The following is a 23,528-nucleotide window of genomic DNA, read 5'->3' on the forward strand; positions in this document are numbered from 1 at the left end:
ACCAAAACTTCATTTCTGGTGCAGCTACACTGGATTGCAAAAACACCCTACCTCTACTGCACTTTTAAAAGCTGTATGAGGTTCACATTCAATTACCCAAGCTCTGCTTTTCACCGATAGACGTACTCAGCAGCCTAACCCTCATATATGATCTACTGCATTCTGTGGTGTATGAGCAAAACCTACTGCCAATTCCTTCCTGCAGATACTTAGAAAGATTTTTTGCATAGTGTTAAATGCCACCAACAATCAGGAATATTTAAATTTTTTAATGTTTTAATCTCATTCCGTAGGTTATACTTCTCAGAGGAAAAATACTCAAAATTCCAAACACGTTTTTGAAGGTGTTGTGTATTTAAGTAAACTAAACTTTTGAGAGCGCAAACTCAGGGCATCTTATTTATACCAGTGTGCCTTAAGTTTCTAGACCCTGGACATTGAGTCGACCTTTCCAACATGCTCTATAACTACGTTTTCTACTGAAAGTCAGGCACAGGCTATGTAAATGCCTATTAGAGGATCAATAAATTCTAGTGAATCTGCCTGCTCTAAGTGGGATTTCACTAAAATGACTGAGGGGGGAGACACCTCCCACAAATTGTCTCACAGAATCTGTCTGCCTTAGCAGCTAAAGACCCTGGGTACCAAAAGCATGTTCCACCACACCCACACCAAAACAGTAAATTTTCTTTTAGAAGTCTTTTAAAATGACAAATTCTCAAAAGCAGAATTATAAAAATTTACATAGGGGTACTTTTACAATGCCTCAACTTTTAGGATTGTTTTCCTAAATGTACTTAAAAGCAAAACAAAAAGCCTGCACATCATTTTTTGCTGAACTAAACCTACCAGACAGGAAATAAAAATAGAAAACTCAGAGCCCAAGTGAGGAAATATCCTAGAAAGACTATTATTACATTAAGGGAAAATGAGAAATCCCAAGGAGTCTTGATTGTGTAACCCAGGGAGCCTTGAATGCATGGTTCTGGTACTCAAGTGCTGGGATCACAAGAGAACTTGCCAACATGCCTAGTTGAAAATTAATTTTTATGATGGTGTAACCACATAAATGTATGAAACCACATCATACTTCTCCAGCTTCCTGGGTGCTAGGGGCAAGTAAGTGTGTTCCGTACATACAGGATGGAGCCAGTCTGAGGCAATATGCAAAAAAATGACAATCAAGGCAGGAAACAGCTGCCTCCAAGAGGAAAGTAGATAATACTTGACTTTTGACATCTGAGTTATTTTTCATCTACCTCTAACCAGACAATATACCCTGACAATATAGGCAAAGAGTAAACTCCAAGAATGTATTTTATACTTTTAAATATTCAAATATTGTTAACAAGCCAACCTCCATTTAAAAAACTTTCTAATCTACAATGTAGCTAAACCATCCATAATTTCACACAATTCCATCTTATTTCAGAATATAAAGAAAAGTACAAAGTTTTAGCTATTTAAAATAAATAAAAACTTGTTTCCTTTGGCATCTTTAGAAAATAAACTATAGGAATAAAAGGATGTGGCTACAACAGGAAATGTGTGCATCCGCAAACACGTACAACATAGCAGCTTGAGTTTAGTGTGCAGGCATAGCGACCCTAAGAGCCACTGTGAACGTGAAAGCCTTACACGTTGCTGGAAGAACCTTCACATCTTTAATGTTACAATATATTTAAATGGTTCTTTTATTGCTTGTAGCATCAAAATTATGGAAAAGTCAAATGAAGTTGTGCTGAGTTAATAGGTTCAAAAGTATTTTCCAAACACTTCATGACTATAAGATGAATAACACTTCAAGAAAACAAACCTTTTAGAATGACTTTCAATATACAGCCTTACTTTAATTCAGTCTGATACCATTACATTTCTGCAATCTGTGCATTGGTCCTCAAAATTTAAAACTGTATCTACTCTGTAACAACTGCCTACATAAATTCACATGACCCTTAATAAAGATGGTTAAATGAGTTTGCAAAACTAAGAGTTTTCAAACTTTGGAACTTAGAAAGATGTGACAGTAAGAACAGGAAATCTATGTACAGAGAAAGTAAAGTTTCAATTCTCACAGTATCTGAAGCATCATAAAGAAAGCTAGATTTTTAGAACACACCCCTATTCCTATGTGCATCTGGTATGTACAGTGAGACTAACATCTTCCATGCATCAACATGGAGAGTGCAAGAACAGTGATTCTGGCTGGCAAAAGCAAACTAAGAAGCCCCAGTCAGACCCAACACTACTGGAAACAGATGGCTGCACCCTTCAAGCTCCCAAAGACTTCATCCGTTTAAAAATTAATGTTAAATTCACTGAAAAACTAAGTGTGGTCCTTTTATTAACTCCGGGAACATTAAGTATTTACTCCTTTGTAGAGAAATGAGAATTCGGCAGCCCCATTTTTACATTACTACTTACAAAGTAAAGAACCTGGAAAAAACATTCCAAACCTACGAGCTAAAAACAGAACAAGGGACACTGTTCCTCAGGACGTTTCCCACCAAACACAGAAAAATTTATCATAAGAATCTCAGCTATGGATGGTGACAAGGGAAAAAAAAAAAGGTGTCACTACCTGTTCACGGGGACCGAAAGGCTCTGATTGGGTCACCATCTTTAAATCTGGATAAATCTCCTAATTCAAGAATTTCCTAATGCTTAAGAGGGGGTGGTCTTTTCAGCTACCCTTTCTAAGAAGTCAAGTACAAGCATGCAAGTAAATTCACAGGCACAGAGGATCCACGTTCAAACGCTTAAGGTAGCTGTGATGCAACACCACAATGTGAGCGGCCGACACTCGAGTGTTGTCCTCGTTAGTCAACAGAACCCTGAAGCAAACTCGCTAGTCTTGTTACACTGCTAAACACTAAAGTAGCATGTTTTTTTCCATAGTTTTAGCTTAGCTCAAAGAATTTTTACACTATTAAGAAAAAAACTAAAGTATTTCCCCTTTTTAAATTTACACAGACGTTTAATTAGCTTTATTTACAGAGCAGGGATTTTTTTTTTTTTTGCAGTCTCCAATGGTGCCCAGATAACATCATTAGGCAAGAATGCCAGTTTAAAAGGAATTTATGCAGAATCCTAAAAATAACAGGTGTTGGTGCTCCTTGAGGAGAGGCGAGTGTGGCTGGCAGCAATTCCCCGGCCTCAGTTACTCAGAAGCAGTTCTGTTGCAGTCTCTACATCCCATGATTTTGAAGACAAGGCCACTATTACTGCATTCTGTAAAGAAGAGAACAAGAGCAATCACATCCCAAGGAAATGGAATCGTCTCTCTGCATTGAGAATCATGGATTCCTTCCTCTACCAGTGACTGTGATCAACAGAAAGAGATAATCATCACTGATTTCAATAACAAAACACTATTAACCCAAACTAGATTTTTAAAAAATTGCTAGCCTACTTGTCCCAAGATCAGGGAGCAGAAGCTTAAAATGAGTATTTAAATCAAATCCGGTACTTACCCTATCAAAGCCCATAGCACACAGGTTTTCTATTTTTTTGGTGTATTCTGGACTAGAAACTGGAGCTCCAGCATACACGTGTGCCCAAAGTCGAGCTGTCTGCTTGAACATTTCAGGATTTTGTTTGTACTATAAGGAGGGGAAAAAAACGATCAACAAGACAATACAGTGATAGTTACCATAACAGCTCAAATAAGAATCTGCTTTATCCAAAGAAAATAAATGTATATTTAAGATGTAATCATTTGGGCTGAGCTGTGGAGATCAATGGTAGTGTTGGCTCAGTAAGCCCGAAGTCAGAAGTTCAACTACTAGCACCCTGTGTGCGAAAACACAAAGGTGATTCATTTTCCACTGCAGATGTATTATTACTCAAGAACTGAAGCTTTGTGAAAATAAAAGACAAAGTTAATATACTTTAAGCAAGCATCTATTATTAAATGAACTATCATCGAAATGGTCTAATCATTGTACAGGAAATTACACAACTAAACAAAATGATTAATATGTAAAGTTACATAACTATAACATAGTTGATAAATGTAACTAACATCAGCTGATAAATACAACCAATCATGCTACTAGGCCGAGCTCAAAAGGAGACACAGCTAGATTCTCTTAGAGATGTACAGTAATCCAAGTAAACCCAACACTCAAAAATTTAACTTACCACTTCGTAATTTAAAAACTCAAAGAGCCCTTTTAGACAGTAAGATTTGCCACACAAATTGGAAAGATGGAGTAAATTCATTTGTGAAAATAATGTAAAACAAAGTAAAAACTAACAATGTCAACTCATTTTAATATTTAGCAATACTATTTTTAAAGATCTTTACAACTTAATTTACATAAGTACATATTACGTTTGTGTTAGGAGTATATGTGTGGAAGTGCCCAGGAAGGCCAAGAAGAGGGCAGTCCAGTGTGGTGCTGGGCCCTAACCTCTGGTCTTCTGCATGAGCCTCAGTAACTCTGTCACTGAGCCATCCAGCTCTCCAGTCCAAAGGCATAAGGCCAATAAATTCATCCTTTCCTTCCCTCTCTCCTTGCTTTCTCTCTCTAAAACAAGTTCTCACTATGCTGCCCTAGCTGAACTAGAATGCTGGGATTAAGTACCGCTTAATAATGAGCTCTTATCAAAGTACAAGGTCGATAATCTATTACATAAGCAAAATGATATATCTAATGCATTTCAAGCAATACTTTTCAAACAACAAAATTATTTTAGGTGTTAAAAGTCACCTTTGATTTGAAATCTCAATTTATCTCAATTTGTACAAAAATCAAAGCTAAACTTCTCAAAAAGACTTCTGCTACCAAACCTTAACAAATAGCAGAAATGTGAAAACTGAGAAAAGCTGTAATTCCAAGCACTTTTAAGTCTAGCAGTGGAATTAAGGAAGCATGCAAAAGAGAAATAAGGAAATATATGTAAATTAAAGCCATAAAGGAGGCCTGGAGAGGTGGCTCCAAATACTTGCTGCTCTTCCAGAACCAGAATTCCCAACACCAACAATCGGGAGCCTATAGTTTCAACTAAGTATATCCAAAACCTTCCTCATACCTCTACAGGAACTGGTACTCAAGTACATATACCTGAAGACCCGTAAGACATATAATTTTAAAAGTAAGTCTTACACTTAGTTTTTTCTGAGACACGGTTTCTGTGTAGCCTTGGTTCTCCTCTCCTAGACTCACTCAATAGACCACGCTGTCCTTGAACTCAAAGAGCTCCACCTGACTCTACCTTTCTGAGTGTTGGAATTACAGGCATGTGCCACCACTGCCTGGCTAAAGTAACTGCCTGACACACAGGGTAACAAGGAAAGAGGTAACAGTTGTCCTTTGACCCACACATGCATGCTGTGAAAAACTCCTGCCCACACTTAAACATCAAGAAAGCATATTAAAAAAACCTTTGTTTATTTGTTTATTTATATGTGTGTGTGCTTTATCTGCATATACACTTGTATGGCAAAAGAAGGCATCAGATCACAACATGGCTGGTTGTGGACCACTATGTGGTTGCTGGGAATTGAACTCAAAACTTCTGGAAGAGTAGTCAGTGCTCTTAACCACTGAGCCATCTCTCCACCCAAAAAAGCACATATAAAAAAATTTTAACAGTAGTTGATAAATGTTTCTTCAAAGAAGAAGCAAGGAAAACAAGATGAAATGACAGAAAAATGACAATCTCAAAAATTAATGAGCTCAAAGAATAACATGTAATTCTCGAGAAAGTGTTCAAGAGCTCAAATCATGAAGCATTTGGGCATCAGTAAGTGATAGTAGAGTTCCTATCTAATTTTTATTTGTTTGCTTGCTCATCTGTTTTATTATAAGTGACATTTATTATAAGTGACATGATTTGTTTTATGTGTGACAAAATTATTTTATTAAAAGAAACCATTTCCAAATTTAGTCCCAATACACAATGTTCATATGCTGATGTCATATATTAAACACTGCAGACACAAGTCTAAGAAAGTCCTTCAAAAAGCTACTTTCTTACCTGATTTGCTACTACTGCATCTTGGGGGTCATCGGGTTCTGCAGCTGCCAACAGTGCTTGCAATGACAATAATACCGTGCGCAGAGTCATTGCTGCTGCCCTAAATTTCAAAATAGGAAAATACCCCACTTAAAGAGGACTCTGAAGGACATAAACAAACGTGTATGTTTTCTGAGCAGAAATAAAAATGTACTGGAACTAAAATTTAAATAGCTAGCAAATATGTATGTATAATTGCCAATTTTTTGTGGGGTTTTGGGGAAGGGGGTGATCTAAGACAGGGTTTCTTCTGTGTAGCCTTGGCTGTCCTGGAACTTACTTTGTACACCAGACTGGCCTCTGCTGGGGTCAAAGGCATGAGCCACCACCACACAGCTCAATATTTATTATTACAATGAGACAATTCAAATCACCTCACCCTGATTTGGCTTTGCTTTTCTCCACTTGTTATGTTTACCTATCCTGTAAGCTTTATCTACTGACTTCATTCTTAACAAATTTTCTTCTTAAACAAAATATTCATGTTTTTATTTTATTACTTATGCGTGTGAGTTTCTGTCTCCATGTCAGCACCTGAATACCTGGTGCCCAGAAAGATCAGAACTAGAATTAAAGATGATTCTAAGCCACTATTATGGATGCAGGGAAGCAAAGCCAAAAGCTCTGCAACACATGCTCTCAATCATTAAACACCTCTCCAGCCCCTTACCCATATTTCATAATAAAGGGTTAAAGTTATTACTACTAATATAATAATCTGTGGGATTTAACAGATTTTTATTATTTTTAATTAAAAACATGTTTGAGTATGTGCACATGAGTACAAGTGTCTACAGAGACCAGAAAGCAGCTGATCTACTCCAGCTGGAGTTAAGCCACCCAACACGGGTGCTGGGAATTCCACTTGGATTCTTCAAACAGCAGTACATGCCCTTAACCACAAATCAGCCCCTAGAACTCTTTTAATGGCATAATAAATAAAGCAAGCTAATAAACTGCCTTTTAAAGGTTCTATAATCAGGCCATCATATTCCAAAATAGGACAAATTTTTATTCAAACTATTACACTTGAGGTTGGAGAGAGGCTCACCATTATGTATGTGTACTGCTTTTGTAAAGGACTCTAGAGTTTAGGTCCCACCACCCAAGCTGGGCAGCTAACAGTTGCCTGTAACTCCAGGGGCTCTGATGCTGTCTGGGGTCTGCAGGCATCCACATGGACTACATATACACCTGCACCAATAAATATACATACTTAGAGATAAAATAAATGTTATCACTTAAGTAATGCTCCTAAATATGTTTACAACAAAAACCTTTTTCTGTATAAAGCAATTATTTGTTTAAAATTTCCTTCACTATAATTGAAATATTTACAATGATAGCTAAGCAGTGGTGAAACATGATACTTGGGAGGCAGAGGCAGGTAGATCTCTGTGAGTTCAAGGCCACCCTGGTCTACAAAGCTTGTTCCAGGACAGCCAGAGCTACACAAAGAAACCCTGTCTCAAAAAAATAATGAATAAATGAAATAAAAATGAACACAATGCTAATATAGTGAAGAATCTAAGACCACACTCTTTTTGAGGTATTGGGCTGTCTGTCATCCAGGGCCTCATACAGGCACTCTGCTACTGAGCCTCTAGGCCTATTGTGCTCATTTTTTTTTTAAGATATTCTTTTTTTTTAATTTTTATTATTACAAATGATTATTTTAAACCAGCATTTTTTGGTAGAATTCCTGACTACTAAAAACAAACAAACAAACAAAAACCCAGTGATCACTTTCAGTTTCCATGAATAATACAATACATAAAAAGATAATCCTAAATGTTTAGGCAAGAAAGATATTTTATTAGAAACAGCATGTTTTAAAGCACTGAATTTCAATAAATTTTCTTCCCCTGATTAGTGGCATTAGCAAGACTGAGGAACTTGTTTGTTTTTTTTTTTTGGGACAAAGTCTACTATTTCTAGATAAAGAATTGGATTCTCGTGTCTCACCCTCCCAAGGGCACAGATTACTTTATTACTTATGCTCAGCTAATGACTTAGGAACAAAAGAAATGAAAATTCTCCTCATTGCAGACCTGCTCATTAGAAGCTACTAATGTTTGAACAAATGCTCCAATGACAAAAGATAGTATTTGAAAAATATTGTAATTTAAAACTTAAGCTAACTGGCAACAGCTGTTCTACACCAAAAAAGTAAATACAATATTGGTCTGTGTCTCTTGTGTTAAAATAACCACTATGCATAGTTCTCTAAAATGAACTTAGGAAGGCAGACATGGCAGCATAGATCTATAATCCTACTACTTGGGAGACAAAGTCAGGAGGCCAAATTTGCCCTAATATAAAGCAATTTAGAATGGAACTTGTTGGTTCATCAATTTAGAATTCTAGAGAAACTAAAGCAATCGGGGAAACCTAGCATGATGCTTACAAAGGAGCTGACACCACCAGGCACAGTGCTGTAAGCCTTCACATTAGCACTTGGTACAAAGAAAAGCAAGATATCAAACAAAGGCTCATTTAGGTAAAAAGGTGTTGGCTACATTGGGCTAAACTGAGCCCTGTCTCAAAAAACAGACTGGAATAAATAAAATAAGCTAACACACTGAAGCAGCACTTAAAATACAAGAGTACTTTTTAAAGCACAGTTTGTAAGCCTTTAATGCCCAAGAGCATAAGAGGCAGAGGCTAGCCTGCTGTACAGTTTCATAAAAACCTCAACTACACAGACCCTGTCTTAAAACAAAAGAAAACCTTTTCAAACAGCTCTTTATCCTAGATGACAAAGCAGACACTATTCTTTCCTAGGTCTAAGTGTCTAATTTCTTAAGAGCTTCAAAGTTAATTTTCAACCAAGTATGATGAGATAACTAACTAGATTAAAAAAAAAAAAAAACATACTTGTGAGACCAGCCTGAAAACCAAGTTTATCCCTAGAACCGAGATGAAGGTTCAAAGAGAAAACAAATTCCACACTGGTGGCCTATGACTTTCAAACTTCCAATCATAAACACATATAATAAATGAGCTTTTAAATAAATGAAAGTTAAAACATAACCAAAATTCACCCTTAAATATTCACTTATCTTTCTATTACCACAAAAAGATGGAAATTAATTAGGAAGAGCATATTATTCTAAATTTAATATTTTAGAAATTTCAGAGGATTGATAGATAGTTAGTAACTAAGAGTACTTGCTGCTCTTGTAGAGGACACAGGTACAGTTCCCAGCAGCCCGTGACAGCTTATATGTCTATAGCTTATATCTGTCTATAACTACAGTTACAGAGGTATTAACACTATGTTAATAGTGTTAATGTACATGGTACACACATACATGCAGCCAAAAGGCCAAATACATGAAATAAAAATATCTTTAAGAAAAAGAAATTTTGAAGGTTATGCTTAAAGGCACATGCACATTTAAAGGAAGCCTAGATTTATCAGCAAAAAGATGACTTAAAATAGCAAAACAAATATAATAACTTCACAAAATTTGAACATACAACACAACCTGGTTACTCGAATGGACCTTGCTTTTTATCATGCAAAAACTAAACCAAGCCAAGCACTCAAATGTGGAGCTAACTGAGCTAGAGCCCAAACCTAACAAAAACTTTCACCTATGCTTGTTTTTTTGGTAAGCATTGAGAAATAATGTCACTTTGTGTCCCAGCAAGGCCTTGAACTCATGATAGAATAACAGGTGTGAGTCACCATATTTAATTCATGTTTTTTTAAAAAAAATTTATTATCATTTATTACAATTTGTTCAATCTGTATCCTGGCTGTGTCCCCCTCCCTTGTCTCCTCCCCATCCCACTCTCCCTCCCTCTTCTCACCCTATGCCCCCTCCCCTAGTTCAGTGACAGGTGAAGTCTTCCTCCCCTTCTATCTGACCCTAGCCTATCAGGTCTCACCAGGACTGGTTGTATTGTCTTCCTCTGTGGCCTGGCAAGGCTGCATCCCCCTCCAGGGGTAGGTGATCAGAGAGCCTGTCACTGAGTTCATGCCAGAGAAAGCCCCTGCTCCCCTTATTAGGGAACCCACGTGGAGACTGAGTCTATGGGCTACATCTAGGCGGAGGTTTTAGGTCCTTTCCATGCATTGCCCTTAGTTGGGGTATCAGTAATTCATATATTTTTAAAAACATAATAATTTGTATACTTTGAAAAGGCATTTTTGTTTTAATTTTTGGAGACAAAGTTTGTTAAAAAGTAGTGATAAGCCAGTCATGGTGGTGCACACCTTTAATCCAGGCAGGAGGAGGAAGGCAGGAGACAGAGGGATCTGTATGAGCTCCAGGCCAGCCTGACCTGCATATTAAGTTCCAGGACAGCAAAGACTGTTATAGAGACCCTGTTGGGGTGTGTGGGGGTGTGATAAATTATCACTTGGTCCAGGAGCAGAAGCAAAAACAAAATTACCCTTTAGAAAGTAGCTTTATACATTGCAGCCAGTCCTAATGACAGCTGATAAGCTAGGGTCAGATGGAAAGGGAGGAGGACCTTCCCTTATCAGTGGACTTAGATCAGGGCAGGGAGAAGATAAGGGGGGAGGGTAGGATTGGGAGGGGCTACAGCTGGGATAGAAAGTAAATAACCTATAACTAATATTAAAAAAAATTATATTAAAAAAAAGAAAACAGCTTTATTAGGGGATATGAACTCTGGACCATAAACAATCCTCAAAGGAGAAAAAACATTAAACAGAAAAGTTTATACATGCAGACACACATGTATATATGTGGGGGAGGGGGATCTCCTTGGGCAAGAGTTACATCCACATGAGCTGCAATGTCGAAGCTGGGAAATGAACCTGGGTCCTCTGGAAGAGCACACAGTGCTCTCAATCACTGAGACATCTCTCCAGCCCCTAAATTACTTCTTTTAAAAAGCTAAGTTTGAATAGCAAAGAAAAATCTAAATATAAGAATATCCTATCAGGGGGCTGGAGGGATGGCTCGGGATAAGAGCACTGTCTCTTCTTGAAGAGGTCCTGAGTTCAATTTCCGGCAACCATATGACGGCTCACAACCATCTATACTGGGATCTCTCTTCTGGCATGCAGGTGTACACACTGATAGAGCACTCATACAGAAATTAAATTAAACTTAATTAATTAAAAAGAAGAATCTCCTATCAGCCAGGCAATGGTGGCACTTGCAGTTAATCCCAGCATTCAAGAGGCAAAAGCAGGTGAATCTCTATGAATTTCAGGCTAGCCTGGTCTACACAGTGAGATCCAGGACAGCTAGGGCTACAAAGAGAAACCCTGTCTCAAAAAACCAAAACCAAAAGACAGAGTGAGAGAGAGACAGACAGACAGAAAGAATCTCATATCAAAACAATTGAGCTCATGGTAACTGTTAAGTTGCAATGCAAATATAAAAACATGCAAAACCATATATATTAATAGAAAATAATTAAAGACCTAACCAAAACTTAGAAGAAAACTCTAAGTGTGTTCATGACATTGGCTTTGACAATGCTTTACTTGATATAACAGAAGTACAAGGACCAAAAAGAGTGAAAGAGAATTGAGAAAATGGACTACAAACACATCAAAATGAACACAACAGTTAAAATGCAACCCAAACATGGGAAACCCCTCTAAGTAATTTTTGTTTATATTGTTTTGTTTTGAGATAGTCTCATATAATCTAAGATAGCCTTAAAACTTACTCCCTATGTAGATGAGGATGACTGTGAACTCCTGATCCTCCTGCCTCAGGCTCCTACAAGTGTGAACCATAATACATGATTTTGCAGATCACGTTATCTGGGCCCTTTGGGGGCATTTCTCCAAAGCTAAGTAAAATACCTATTAGGCACATGAAAACTACTATCATTAAGGAAAGGCAAAACAATATTATCAGTCCCAGAAGGCTGAGAATGGTGGCACAGGCACTCGGGAGGCAGAGGAAGGTGGATCTCTTTGTTCCAGGCCAGCCTGGTTTATCTATTCAGCAAGTTCTAGGACAGCCGGGGTTACACAGAAAGACCCTGTCTTCTTTATGAGAAGAAAAGGGAAAAAATTAATATATGAAAAGAGAGCTCCTATCAAAACAAATCAAAAACAGAAACAGCTGCTGGTAAAGATGTACAGGAACTTTAACTCTCATTCACTGTTAGTAGAAACAGCATAAAAGTTCCTTAAAAAATGAAAGAGTTAATATATGATCCAACTATTCTACTCCTGAAAAGAAAGCCAGAGAAATGAAAGCAGAGATGTCAACAGTCAATCATATACTCATGCTTACAGGTTTATACACAAGTGCCAAAAAGTAAAGCCAGTTACCACTGATGGATGAATGTTTTAAAATGTAATCTGTGACATGCAATGATGCCATTCTGGTAAACCTTAAAATTATATGAATTAAACATGTAAGATCAAATTATTTTATGATTCTAATGTAAGGCAACCAGAATACTCATACTCTGGAGCTGGGAGTAGTGGTGCATGACTTTAATCCCAGCACTCAGGGAGACAGAGGCAAGTAGATTGCTGTGAGTTGGAGGCCATCCGGGCCTACAAGTGAGTCCAGGACCAAAAATAAACTTGCAAATTGTCTGTATAAGGTATATATAACTTAACATAATTCAACCACACACTTAAAAAATGTGTCGCTTTCCCACAAACCCTAAGTATACTTCTTTCCAATCTGGGCAAAATGGTTCGCCAGAGTGAAGACAAGAGCCATCCGTCCTAAGAAGGTGGTGGCTCAAAAATACACTGCCAAAGTGGGCCTCAAAGGTTAATGACCGTGTGCACACAGAGATATGAGAAATTGCCAAGAAAGGAGACAGGGACTCCAGGGACAACAAAGTCTGGGTTGAATATGCAATATGCCTAGCATGTGCTAAGGAGGAAGACTCATAAACCAAACCTGAGAGTTTACTCATCTGTTGTGCTGGTTTTGAATGAAAACTGTCCTGCACAGTTTTGTGTATTTAACTACTTGGTCCCAAATTGATAGCATTGCTTGAGAAGTTTATGGAACTTTTAGAATACAGCACCTTACTGGACAATATAGTTGCTATGAGCCGGCGTTTACAACTCCCTTACTCCAAGTTCATTTGTATGCCAAAGAAATGTAATAAACTGCTGTTATGGCTAACTGCTGCTATTGGTCTCTGCCATTATGGACTCTTGCCTTCTAGAACCATAAGACAAAATAAACACTTTCATCTCTAAGTTGCACATGGACATGGTATTTTATCACATCAAAAAAAAAAAGTAATAGTATGTTATTGATACATACTATTCTTCTACCCCCTTTTAAAACCTAGAACAGTCAATGTGGGTAAGAACTGTGAAAGAAAAATGAGTTAATTTTTTTCCTAATCAGTAATGGGGGCAAATGCATTTGTTGCTGTAATGTACTTATGTCAAATGTATTAAAATATATTAGAATTGCGAAATGAAATGTTCATTAGAAAATGCAATAAAATGTTGCTTTTTTTTGCTCAAAAAAAAAAAGAACTGTGAGAGAGAGACCCTGTTTCAAAGGGAGTTGACAGTGATATTAAGATACCCAAAGCCTATTTTCTGTTTTTCTGTCTCAAAAAGAAAAAAGGAGGTTGCCAATAAGACAAACAAAAAAATAAATGGATGGATGGATGGATGAATGAGGAAGAATAAAAACATGAAGTTGGGAGAACATGGCAGGGATATATTCAGTGAGTTGAAGGTGAGAAATGAAAAAGATTATAATCATATTGCAATGTATGCATATATGAAATTCTCAATATACAAAGTATTAACTTTTTTTAAGCAATAGTAGACAGATATGGTGGTGCACCATTTAAATCTCAACACCAAGGACATAGAGGCAGGTAGATCTCTGAGGTTCAGGCTAGTCTGGTCTATATATATATATATAGAGAGAGAGAGAGAGAGAGAGAAAGAGAGAGAGATAGACAGACAGACACAAGTAAATAAGCAAACAAATACATAAAAAGTACAATACTAAGCAATAATAATCAATGACATTTTGAAATAATGGTACAAATACAAAAGAAAGGCTACTTGGCCAATCCTAAAGACTATCTTTGATGGAATTAATACATATTTTTATTGCCTTATACTAATCTTTAAAATGTAAATGTTAACATAAAATTAAGTACCTGAAAAAAACTCTTACATTCTATTCATTCTTGTCACAAGTGCTGATTAAATCTGTGCTTTAGTGAGCTTTCCAGGTTTTCATATGTATAATTAATTCTATTTCATGAAGTACTAAACTTCAAATTAGAATATGAAATTTCAAAATGTATTGGTTTGGGGACAGCAAGACACCTGAGCAACTATACAGTACCTTGTGGTACAAGCCTGGCAACTAAACTCTATGCCCAGATTGAAAGTCCACAAAGCTGTCCTCTCACCTCCATGCATGCCAATACTCATGCTTATATACCATCTGTATACACAATAATGACTTCCAAACTTTCAAAATATGCTAGTCTTTGTTAACTAGATGGTTATATGTAACCATCACTCCCAAGGCTTTTCTGAGGGCTGAGAATAAAGATCAAATAGTATGGCACTTCCCTAATTCAGTCACCATCAAGGCAAAATGCCAAGGGAGGGAGAGCGGAGGGAAGGAGGAAGTGCAAATGGAGCCTGCCACAGAGCTTGACAATCTGAGTTTAATACCCAGGACCCATATGGGGGAAGGAGAGAGCCCCTCAAAGTTGTCTTCTGGCTGCCATAAGTACACCATGTCACACATTTATAAACACACATTAATACATACATATGAAATTTAGATCTATCTTCAGCAAATTAACACTGCTTTAATGTGACTGCTAAAAATGGCCCAAGTAGGGCCAAGTAAGAGTCTTAGAAGGGACAGGCTACTTCAATCATTCAGACAAAAGGAAATGTGGAATGTGGATCAAGGTGCTAGCAGGGAAGCTGGTGGTGAGATGCAAGTGTCTTCATATTTTACACAGGGTAGTAAACAACAAAAGAAAGGAAGAAAAACCTTGTGGTGGTGCGTAACTTTAACCCCAGCACTAGCAGAGAAAGACAGCTCTCCGTGAGTTTAAGGCCAGGCTGGTCTACAAAGTGAATTCAAAGCTAGTGAAGGCTACACAGTGAGATCCTGTTAAAAAAAAGAAGGAAGGAAAAAAAAAAAGGAAGGAAGGAAGGAAGGAAGGAAGGAAGGAAGGAAGGAAGGAAGGAAGGAAGGAAGGAAAAAGAAAATTGAAGACCACAAAGAGGCTTAAATGAGGAAGAATATAGAAAACAGTAAAGGACTTTTTCCTTTTACTTATGTGTATGGGTGTTTTGCCTCAAGTTTGTGTGTGCACTGTGAATGACTCAAGTGCTCCCTGAGACAGACGAGGGCATCAAAAGCCATGACACTACACCATGCGGGTGCTGAAATTCCAGCCTGAGCTCTCTGAAGAGCAGCCAGGGTTTTAAGTGCTAAGCAACTGTCCTCTGCCTCCTGAATGCCGAGATTTTTAAAAAGGTGTGTACCACGAGCCCCAGGAAGAGCGAGTTTTGGGTAGTCACTTTTATCACATTTAAGATGTTCATTCTGTAATTCAAGTACAGGAAATAAGTAGACATCAATGTAAGCTTGGAGTGCAAGGAAGACATTTATATGCTAGCAAGGGTGGCCCAGTGGATAGAGGCACCAAGTGCCAAAGTTTGACAAGTCTAAAAGGGTAGGACTACACAAGTTGTCCTCTGCTCTCTCCATACTCTATACTCTAACCTGTGCACACAATGCACCAGTGTTTCACAAAGTGACCCCTGCAGCACTCTCCTGTGCAAAGGCCCAGGAGATACAGAAAAACAAGTGGGCTATGGAAACAGAAAAAGAAAACAGAGTGGACATCCTGAAAGCAAATGAAACAGAGCATCTCCAACTGTGCAAATATGCACTGGTATCAATGAGTCATGAAGTTATAAGAGCTGTAAATATGTTATAGAAAAAAAACCCGGCCTTGAACTTTCAATAAGCTGGCAAAAAGGTCAAAAATCAAAGAGTGTCGGTCAGAGAAAATAAAAGTATATTCTAAAATAAATCAAGAAATTTGATACAAAAAGAAACCAAAACAGTAATCCTACTCTATTCATAGTAAGTAATCATACTCTACTCATATTTTATTCATGTATAAAATGCCATCACTCTGGTATGACTGTTCTCAAATATCACTTTCTTTCTCTTAAAGAATTAAAACATGAAGTTTGAATATTTGAGCATTAATACATGATTTTTCTAAGATCAGTGTTCCTTATATTCTGCCCAATGGCACTGTTTCCCGTTGTTTGGTGAGGTCACATACTTCTCTTTCTCGCCTTTCAAAGCAGGGTTTCACTAGGTAGTGCAGCCTAGCTTCAGAGTTAACATCATCATAACTCAGCCTCCTAACCCTGGGCTCATAAGTGTGAACTGCCTTACTCAAAGTCATTTTATAATTCTCAACACAGTTTTTCCATTAATAAGATTTGTGCTAATGCTGAGTAAGAACATTTTATAGATAAACCTACAGCCTCAGACTAATTACTGCTAAAATATACCAGCTTCATTCTAAAAATATTACACGAACCAACTTAGTTCTGTCAGGCCAATGTTTACTTCATTAACTTCATCTCACAAAATGAGAAGGCTGAGAGGCATCAACCTGCTTATTGACACGGCTTAAAAAATGGAAGAAGGGAGATTTAAATTTGAAGGATACAAGAACAGGAACTCTTAAATATTCAACAGCCACCAGGACTGACCACTACACTCCTACAATCCCAGTACTCTGAAGAGTAAGGCAAAAGAAATTCAGTTCAAAGGCTAGCTTGGATTCTACAGCAAACATTCTTTAGAAGGAAAAAAATAAAAGTGTGTGTGTGTTTTTAAAAATTCAACCAGCAGCCAGGTGTGGTGGCATACTCCTTTAATCCCGGGACTTGGGAGGCAGAAGCATGTGGATCTCTGAGTTCGAAGTCAGCTTGGTTTGAACATATGAATCAAGTCCAGAACAGCCAGAGCTACATAAAGAAACCCTGTCTTGAAAAAACAAAACAAAAATCAAAACCAAAAACATGTAAATAAAATAAACAACCAGTCAAGTAAAACAAAAGAAGTTTAAGGTAAGGTAAAACAAAAATATCACTTACAAAAGTACCTGTGACACCTGAGAACCTTTACTGTGTTCCATCAACACAACTCTGAAAAACTTTTGCCTATATGTGATCTGAAAGATTGCTTCAACTTAAATTTTCTGTCCATTACAAATTCCCCCTAAGATAACAAGGAAGGAAATTTACCAAAATAAAAAATGAAATCTGAGGTTTTTAAATGTAAAATTAGCATCTGATATTACTTATACTTTAAAATGTCCATTGAAAGAGCTATCATGCATGAGCTTCCAGCATTTGGAAAGGCAGAGGCAGGCAGATCTCTGTTGGAAACCAGCCTGGTTTACAAAGTGATTCCAGGACAGCCAAGGCTACACAGAGAAACCCTGTCTTGAAAAACAAATGAGTAAACAAACAAACAAAAATGAGCTATTGTTATCTCTATCAAAATATACTTTTAACTATTTACTTAAAAGGATTTATAAACTACTACCTAAAGTATAACTTATGTTTTAGGGTAATTAACATACTTAACATTCATAGTCTTGGTTCTCCTATGAGAAAGAGAAGAGAGCAAATTCAAAGATCTCTTACCATTGATCTTTCAGGATATCCAAACAAATAGCCCCTGTGACGGAACTAATATTAGGGTGCCATATTTTAGTGATAAACCGGACCTAGAATATAAAGCACACTTGAGTTTTCAAGTAATGAGGAAAAAAAAAAAGAAAAAAAAAAAACAAACATGTAAAGGTAAAATATAACTAAAAGAAAATTGCATCCCAAGATAAATTATATACTTATATGGCATTTTTTTCCAAAGAGGCATATAGAAAGCTAAGTTTTCAGAAGGACATGTTTAAAGTTCTTAATGTATATTCTACATTCAAACACACAATTATCAGATGTTTATACTGTACCTCATATTACACTAGATCTGAGAAATAAAACAGACTATAAAATCTATTAAAATAACACATAAAACCTAATAGAAACATTTAATGATACCTACCCAAGTGTGAGCAAAGGTTCAAAACAGGCTTAAAGAAAAATGGATGCATATGTACTAAGGGTTTATAATGGTCCTAATTTTTCTATATAAGTAGTTCTCAAACATTTCAACAACAATCCAACAAAAATTTGAAGCCTACTATAAGGTGCCAAATACTAATGAGAAACTTAAACTCAGAATTTAAAAAACTAAAATCAAGGTGGGTGCGGTAGCACTGGGGATCCAAAAGCGGACAGATTCTGTAAGAATTGGGAGGCCAGCATGGTTTACATAGACAATTTATGCCAACCAGGGCTACAAAAGCAAAACAGTAAATATTTTCACTGTGTTCAATGATAGCTACCTTCTGTCGGTTGTTTATAGTCCAATAAAGAATGCTAATTCCTGTTCTGACTATTTCTGATAGGCTCTGCTCATTCATTTGAGGTTAGATCATGCTAGTACCGTGCCTTTAGACCACAGCTCAAAGGTCCATAAATCCTTTATTCTATTCTGTCTTAGTATCATATCCAAGTTGTTTGGGTTTTGTTTTTTTGCCTGAACATTTCTGTGCTTTTTCTTTTCTCAGTAACATTGTTGTACATTTCTGCCTGTGCACTAACTCGTACTTTTATCTCCATTACTCATCACTTCCTCCTATGCTGTCCCCACATCATCCTTTACTCCGGCCTGCATCATATTTTTTACTTCACAGCTATAATCTGTGCCTTGTCTGGACTCTAATAAAAGGTTCTCCACCCACTAGCTACAACACCTCTAGTGCCTAAGTACCCCAAACTTAAATACACACTTATTATTGCAAACTTGTTACCACAGGAATAAAGAAGAGCTCTTTCAAACACAGCCAATGTGAAGTAAGGACTTATACACAGTAATCATTTCTTTTTATTTGTTTTTTTCCCAAAGGGTTTCTCTGTGTAGCCCTAACTGTCCTTGAACTCACTTTGTAGGCCAGGGCAGCATCAAACTCAGATATCCACATGCCTCTGAAGTGTTGCAATCAAAGGCATGCATCTTTACAAAAATTTCTAGTTTACTTTTTAAATAATTTTACTTATCTACTTTTATTTTATGTACATTAGTTTCTTGACTGCCATGTATGGCTGTGTGAGGGTGTCAGATCCCTGAAACAATTACAGACAGTTGTGAGCTATCACATGGGTGCTAAAAATTGAACCAGCGTCCTATGGAAGAACAGCCAGTGTTCTCAACTGCTCAGCCATCTCTCCAGCCCATCTAATTTATGCTGTTCTTTTATTTTTGTTTTTTGTTTGTGTGTGTGTGTGTGTGTGTGTGTGTGTGTGTGTGTGTGTGTTACACTAGTGTTACAGAAAATTGTGATTTGCCTAACCTGGGTAACTAGAACTGAACTCAGGTTCTCTGGAAGAATAGGCGCTTTTAACTCCTGGACCATCTCCCCAGTCTTACAATAACCATTTCCTGGTAAGATATATGAACATGCTGGGCAATGGTGGTGCAGCATGCCTTTAGTCCCAGCACTTGGGAAGCAGAGGCAGGCCAATCTTTGTGAGTTCAAAGCCAGCCTAGTCTACACAGTGAGTTCCAGAACAGCCAGGGCTACACAGAGAAACCCTGGGGGTGGGGGATATGAACTCAAAATTCCACAACTTTCCACTTGATAAATTAAACTTATAATAGCATCAAATAATCACTGACATTAACAGCAATAACTCAAGGCATAGCATTCTGTATTTTTTGGTTATTTATTTTGAGACAAAGATTCATTATGTAATCCTGATAGAACTGAAATTCAATATATAGATCATGCTGGCCTCAAGCTTAAAGTCAGAGATCTGCCTGACTGTCTTCCCAATGCTGGGATTAAAGTTGTGTTTCACCACACCCAGCTAATCCGAAATACTACAGTGCTTCAACCTTTTCAATAAGAATGAAGTCTTTGAGTTTTTTTTTGTTTTCTTTGTTTTGTTTTAAGATAATGACCTCAAACTCAGGATCCTTCTGTCTCAGCCTCGTGGGTAGATTTTAAAGCTGCACTACCATAACTAGCTTCTGTAAGAAGAATTTTAAATCACAGCTAAAGGTGCCAGAAAAAGTAGTTTATGTGATATCAGGACATGGTGTCTTCTTGTTCTTGCAGAGTGTACACAGTCATGGTGTTAGGTCTAAGATGTAGAACCCAGGGAATAGTAAAGGCAAGAACTCTACATTATGTGCTGAAGCAATACATGTACAGAACCACCAATGAAATTGTTAATTCTAATACTGTCGTTGTAATTTCCTATTGCAAATTTAGATGATCCAATAAAGTTTTAAATGTAGATGATCCAATAAAGACAATTTTCTTCAGGAGGACACTCAACTATCATCTGGCCGTACAGCAATAGCAGATTAATAAGACATTGGTGTGTACGCTAGCATTCCATGCCCTATTTCTTTTTTCATATTGCTTTTAATCTCCTTTCTTGCTCTGCCTTTCATAGGCCTTATGCTACCCCTAAGCAACTACATGCTTTCCGTGCCATTGTTCTAGAACCACCTGATATCCACCATACACTTTCTCCCATTTCTATAATTCCTAAACTAAGTGAACAACAACAAAATTGGCAGGGATGAAATTTAAAACAAACAAACAAATACAGGCAGGTAGGTAGTACACCCCAGAACAATTGGGAGGTAATTGGTCAGCAATTGGGAGGTAGAAAGAGGAGTATCACAAGTTAAAGGTCACCATTATCTTTGTAGAGTTCTAGGCCTGCCTGAGCTACCAGAAACTCTCTAAAATAATAAAGACTCATGACAGATCTGCTTTTACCCGCAGGTGGATTACTAAGAGTTCCAGGCAGGCATAATTTACAAGGAAAGCCATGTAAACATCCAAACGTAGTGAAAATTTGTCTTAAATAAGGAAACAAACGAATAAATAAAGAACTGCTGAGATGGCTCAATGATCTTGCTGAGCCAAACCTGGTGGCACGCACTTGGTAGGCAGAGAAAGGTGTATTTCTAGAAAGCCAACATGATCAACATAGTCAAACACTACCCCAGCTTTTCCTTGTTTGCTTGCTTGTTTTGGCCCCACTATCAGCTTTTGCTACCCTAGAACTCCCATCTGCCTTGGATCCCAAAGTGCCGGAATGCACTATGAACTGCCTGTTAGACTCAGGCAGGGTGTGTGCTGGGGGGAGGGGGGAGGAGCAGCGGGTGCACACACGGGTGGACTTATGTCGTGAGGCCTGAACACCTGCCCAAATCCCTACAACCCATGAAAAGACACAAATGGAGAATTCAATCTAAAAAGTCATCCTCTGATCTCCACAAGCATCATAAACACACAGCAATTGTAATTTTAGGGTACAGTACAGTGACACAATGCCTTTTTTTTTTTTTGAGTTATATTCTACTCTAATGAAAAACATTTAAGTGTAGTAGGTAGTGGTGGTACACAACTTTAATCCCAGCATTCAGGACACTGAGTTAAGTGGATCTCTATGAGTTCGAGGCCAGCCTAGTCTACAGAGTGAACTCCAGGGCAGCCAGGGTTACACATAGGAACCTTGTCTCGAACCCCTCTGCCAAAAGGAAAGATAAACATTTAAGTGATTTATAAGTTCTCTAGTACTATAACACACTAATAAAAGCAATTCAAGTCTTATTTTTACATAAAAAGTGGTATTAGCACCATGTGAGAAATTCTAAACTCACTAGCTGTCGGGAATATTCAGCTGCTACACAAAAATTGGAATACTGTATATGCAGGAAAAAAAATTGTTAACCATCTCTATTTAGAACTAACATCAGCATTTTTATCTCTTCCTACAATATATGGTCTCACTTCCCTCACTCTTTTATTCAACAAATATTACAGCTCCTATTTAACATTCGATGTAAGTTCACAATTCCATCCAACTTAATGCTCACTTACATAAAAGAAAACACTATATTATTTAAAATAAGCAGGACTGCTCATTAAAGATTAGTATTACTATTTAGTACACAATTTCACAGCTAGAAAAATGGTCCAGTGGTTACTAGAACTGTTCATTCTCCAAGAAAATCTGGGTTCAAGTCTGAACACCCAGATGTTTGATTCTTTTCATTTATTTATCTATTTTGGGGGGAAGGGCAGTTTCAAGACAGGGTTTCTCTGTGTAGCCTTGGCTGTCCTGGCCTCACTTTGTAGACCAGGCTGGCCTTGAACTCACATATTTATTAATGAACTACATTTAAAGAGAGTCACCAAAGGCTCAGATCATTATTGTTTTATCTTAATGTATAAGGACATTTTGCATACATGTATGTATATCTGTCACCGTGTGTGCCTGGTGATTAGGAAGACCAAAGAAGGCACTGGACTCCCTGGAATCAGAGCTGCACATGGTTGTGAGCCACCACATGGGTGCTGGGGCTCAAAGTCAGAGTCTCTGAAAGAACATCCAGTGCTTTTAATCAGAGCCATCTCCACAACCTCCTCACATCCTCACAACTATTTCTAACTCTAGTCCCTGGGGACACAAACCCTCTTCTGACTTCCAAGGGTACTTCATACATGTGGTTTATATACATACATGCACACAAAACACCCATACACATAAACAAAAACTTTTACTACTTATTTCATATATTAAAAGTATGTTTTGGCTGGGTGGTGGCACCACACACGCCTTTAATCCCAGCTACTTGAGAGGCAGAAGCAGGTGGATAACTGAGATGGAGGGGAGCCTGGTCAACAGAGCGGGTTCCAGACAGCCGCGGCTATAGAGAGAAAGCTTGTTTTGAAAAACAAAACAAAAAGGTATATTTTAAGACCACGGGAGGGGGGGACACACACAGAACCTATATTTAATATATAATAAAAGAAATCACTGAAATAATTTGATTAAGTTACTCTTCTCATTAACAGAATATATATCATACAGAGCCGGACTCGGTGGTGCACACCTATAAACCCAACGCTGTGATAGCCAAAGGCAGGTAGATTTCTGTGAGTTCGAGGCCAGCCTGGTCTACAAAGTAAGACCAGGACAGATAGGACTACACAGAGAAACCCTGCCTCAAACAAACAAACAAACAAACAATAAATAAATTCCATATATGGCTCTAGAAAGAACACTGGGAATCTCACTTTCTTCTATTACTTTTTTGATCCAAAGATAAACCAAAGTGGGCTGGAGAGATGGCTCAGCAGTTAGGAGCATTGACTGTTCTTCCACAGGTTCTGAGTTCAATTCCCAGCAACCACATGGTAGCTCACAACCATCTGTAACAGCATCTGATTCCCTCTTATGGGGTGTATGAAAACAGAGCACTAACATACATAAAATAAATGAATCTTTTTTTAAAGGAGATTTTAAAAAGATAAATCAAAGTACTCAATGTTTTCTCAAATTTGAGCCACACAGTGCAGGACTGTTTACCCTGCAGGCCTGTATAGATGTTCAAAAT

The 23,528-nt window shown here is 37.6% G+C and overlaps 1 protein-coding gene across 4 annotated transcripts in view; it reads right to left on the bottom strand.

Annotated features, from left to right (window-relative positions):
• Positions 1–1,676: 1,676 nt before the first annotated feature.
• The window catches only part of Ube2k (ubiquitin conjugating enzyme E2 K), a 61,362-nt gene continuing 39,510 nt past the window's right edge, over positions 1,677–23,528 (bottom strand). For all 4 annotated transcript variants that reach the window (XM_021658708.2, XM_060365265.1, XM_060365263.1 and 1 more), the window contains 4 exons: positions 17,687–17,769; positions 5,986–6,085; positions 3,474–3,602; positions 1,677–3,231 (listed from right to left, as the gene is read on the bottom strand). In XM_021658708.2, the coding sequence (XP_021514383.1) occupies positions 3,157–3,231; positions 3,474–3,602; positions 5,986–6,085; positions 17,687–17,769 (387 nt within the window). In that variant the 3' untranslated portion in view covers positions 1,677–3,156. The remainder of the gene's footprint in view (positions 3,232–3,473; positions 3,603–5,985; positions 6,086–17,686; positions 17,770–23,528) is intronic.

Source organism: Meriones unguiculatus, chromosome 12 (genome assembly GCF_030254825.1).
Source record: "Meriones unguiculatus strain TT.TT164.6M chromosome 12, Bangor_MerUng_6.1, whole genome shotgun sequence".
Lineage (NCBI taxonomy): Eukaryota > Metazoa > Chordata > Mammalia > Rodentia > Muridae > Meriones > Meriones unguiculatus.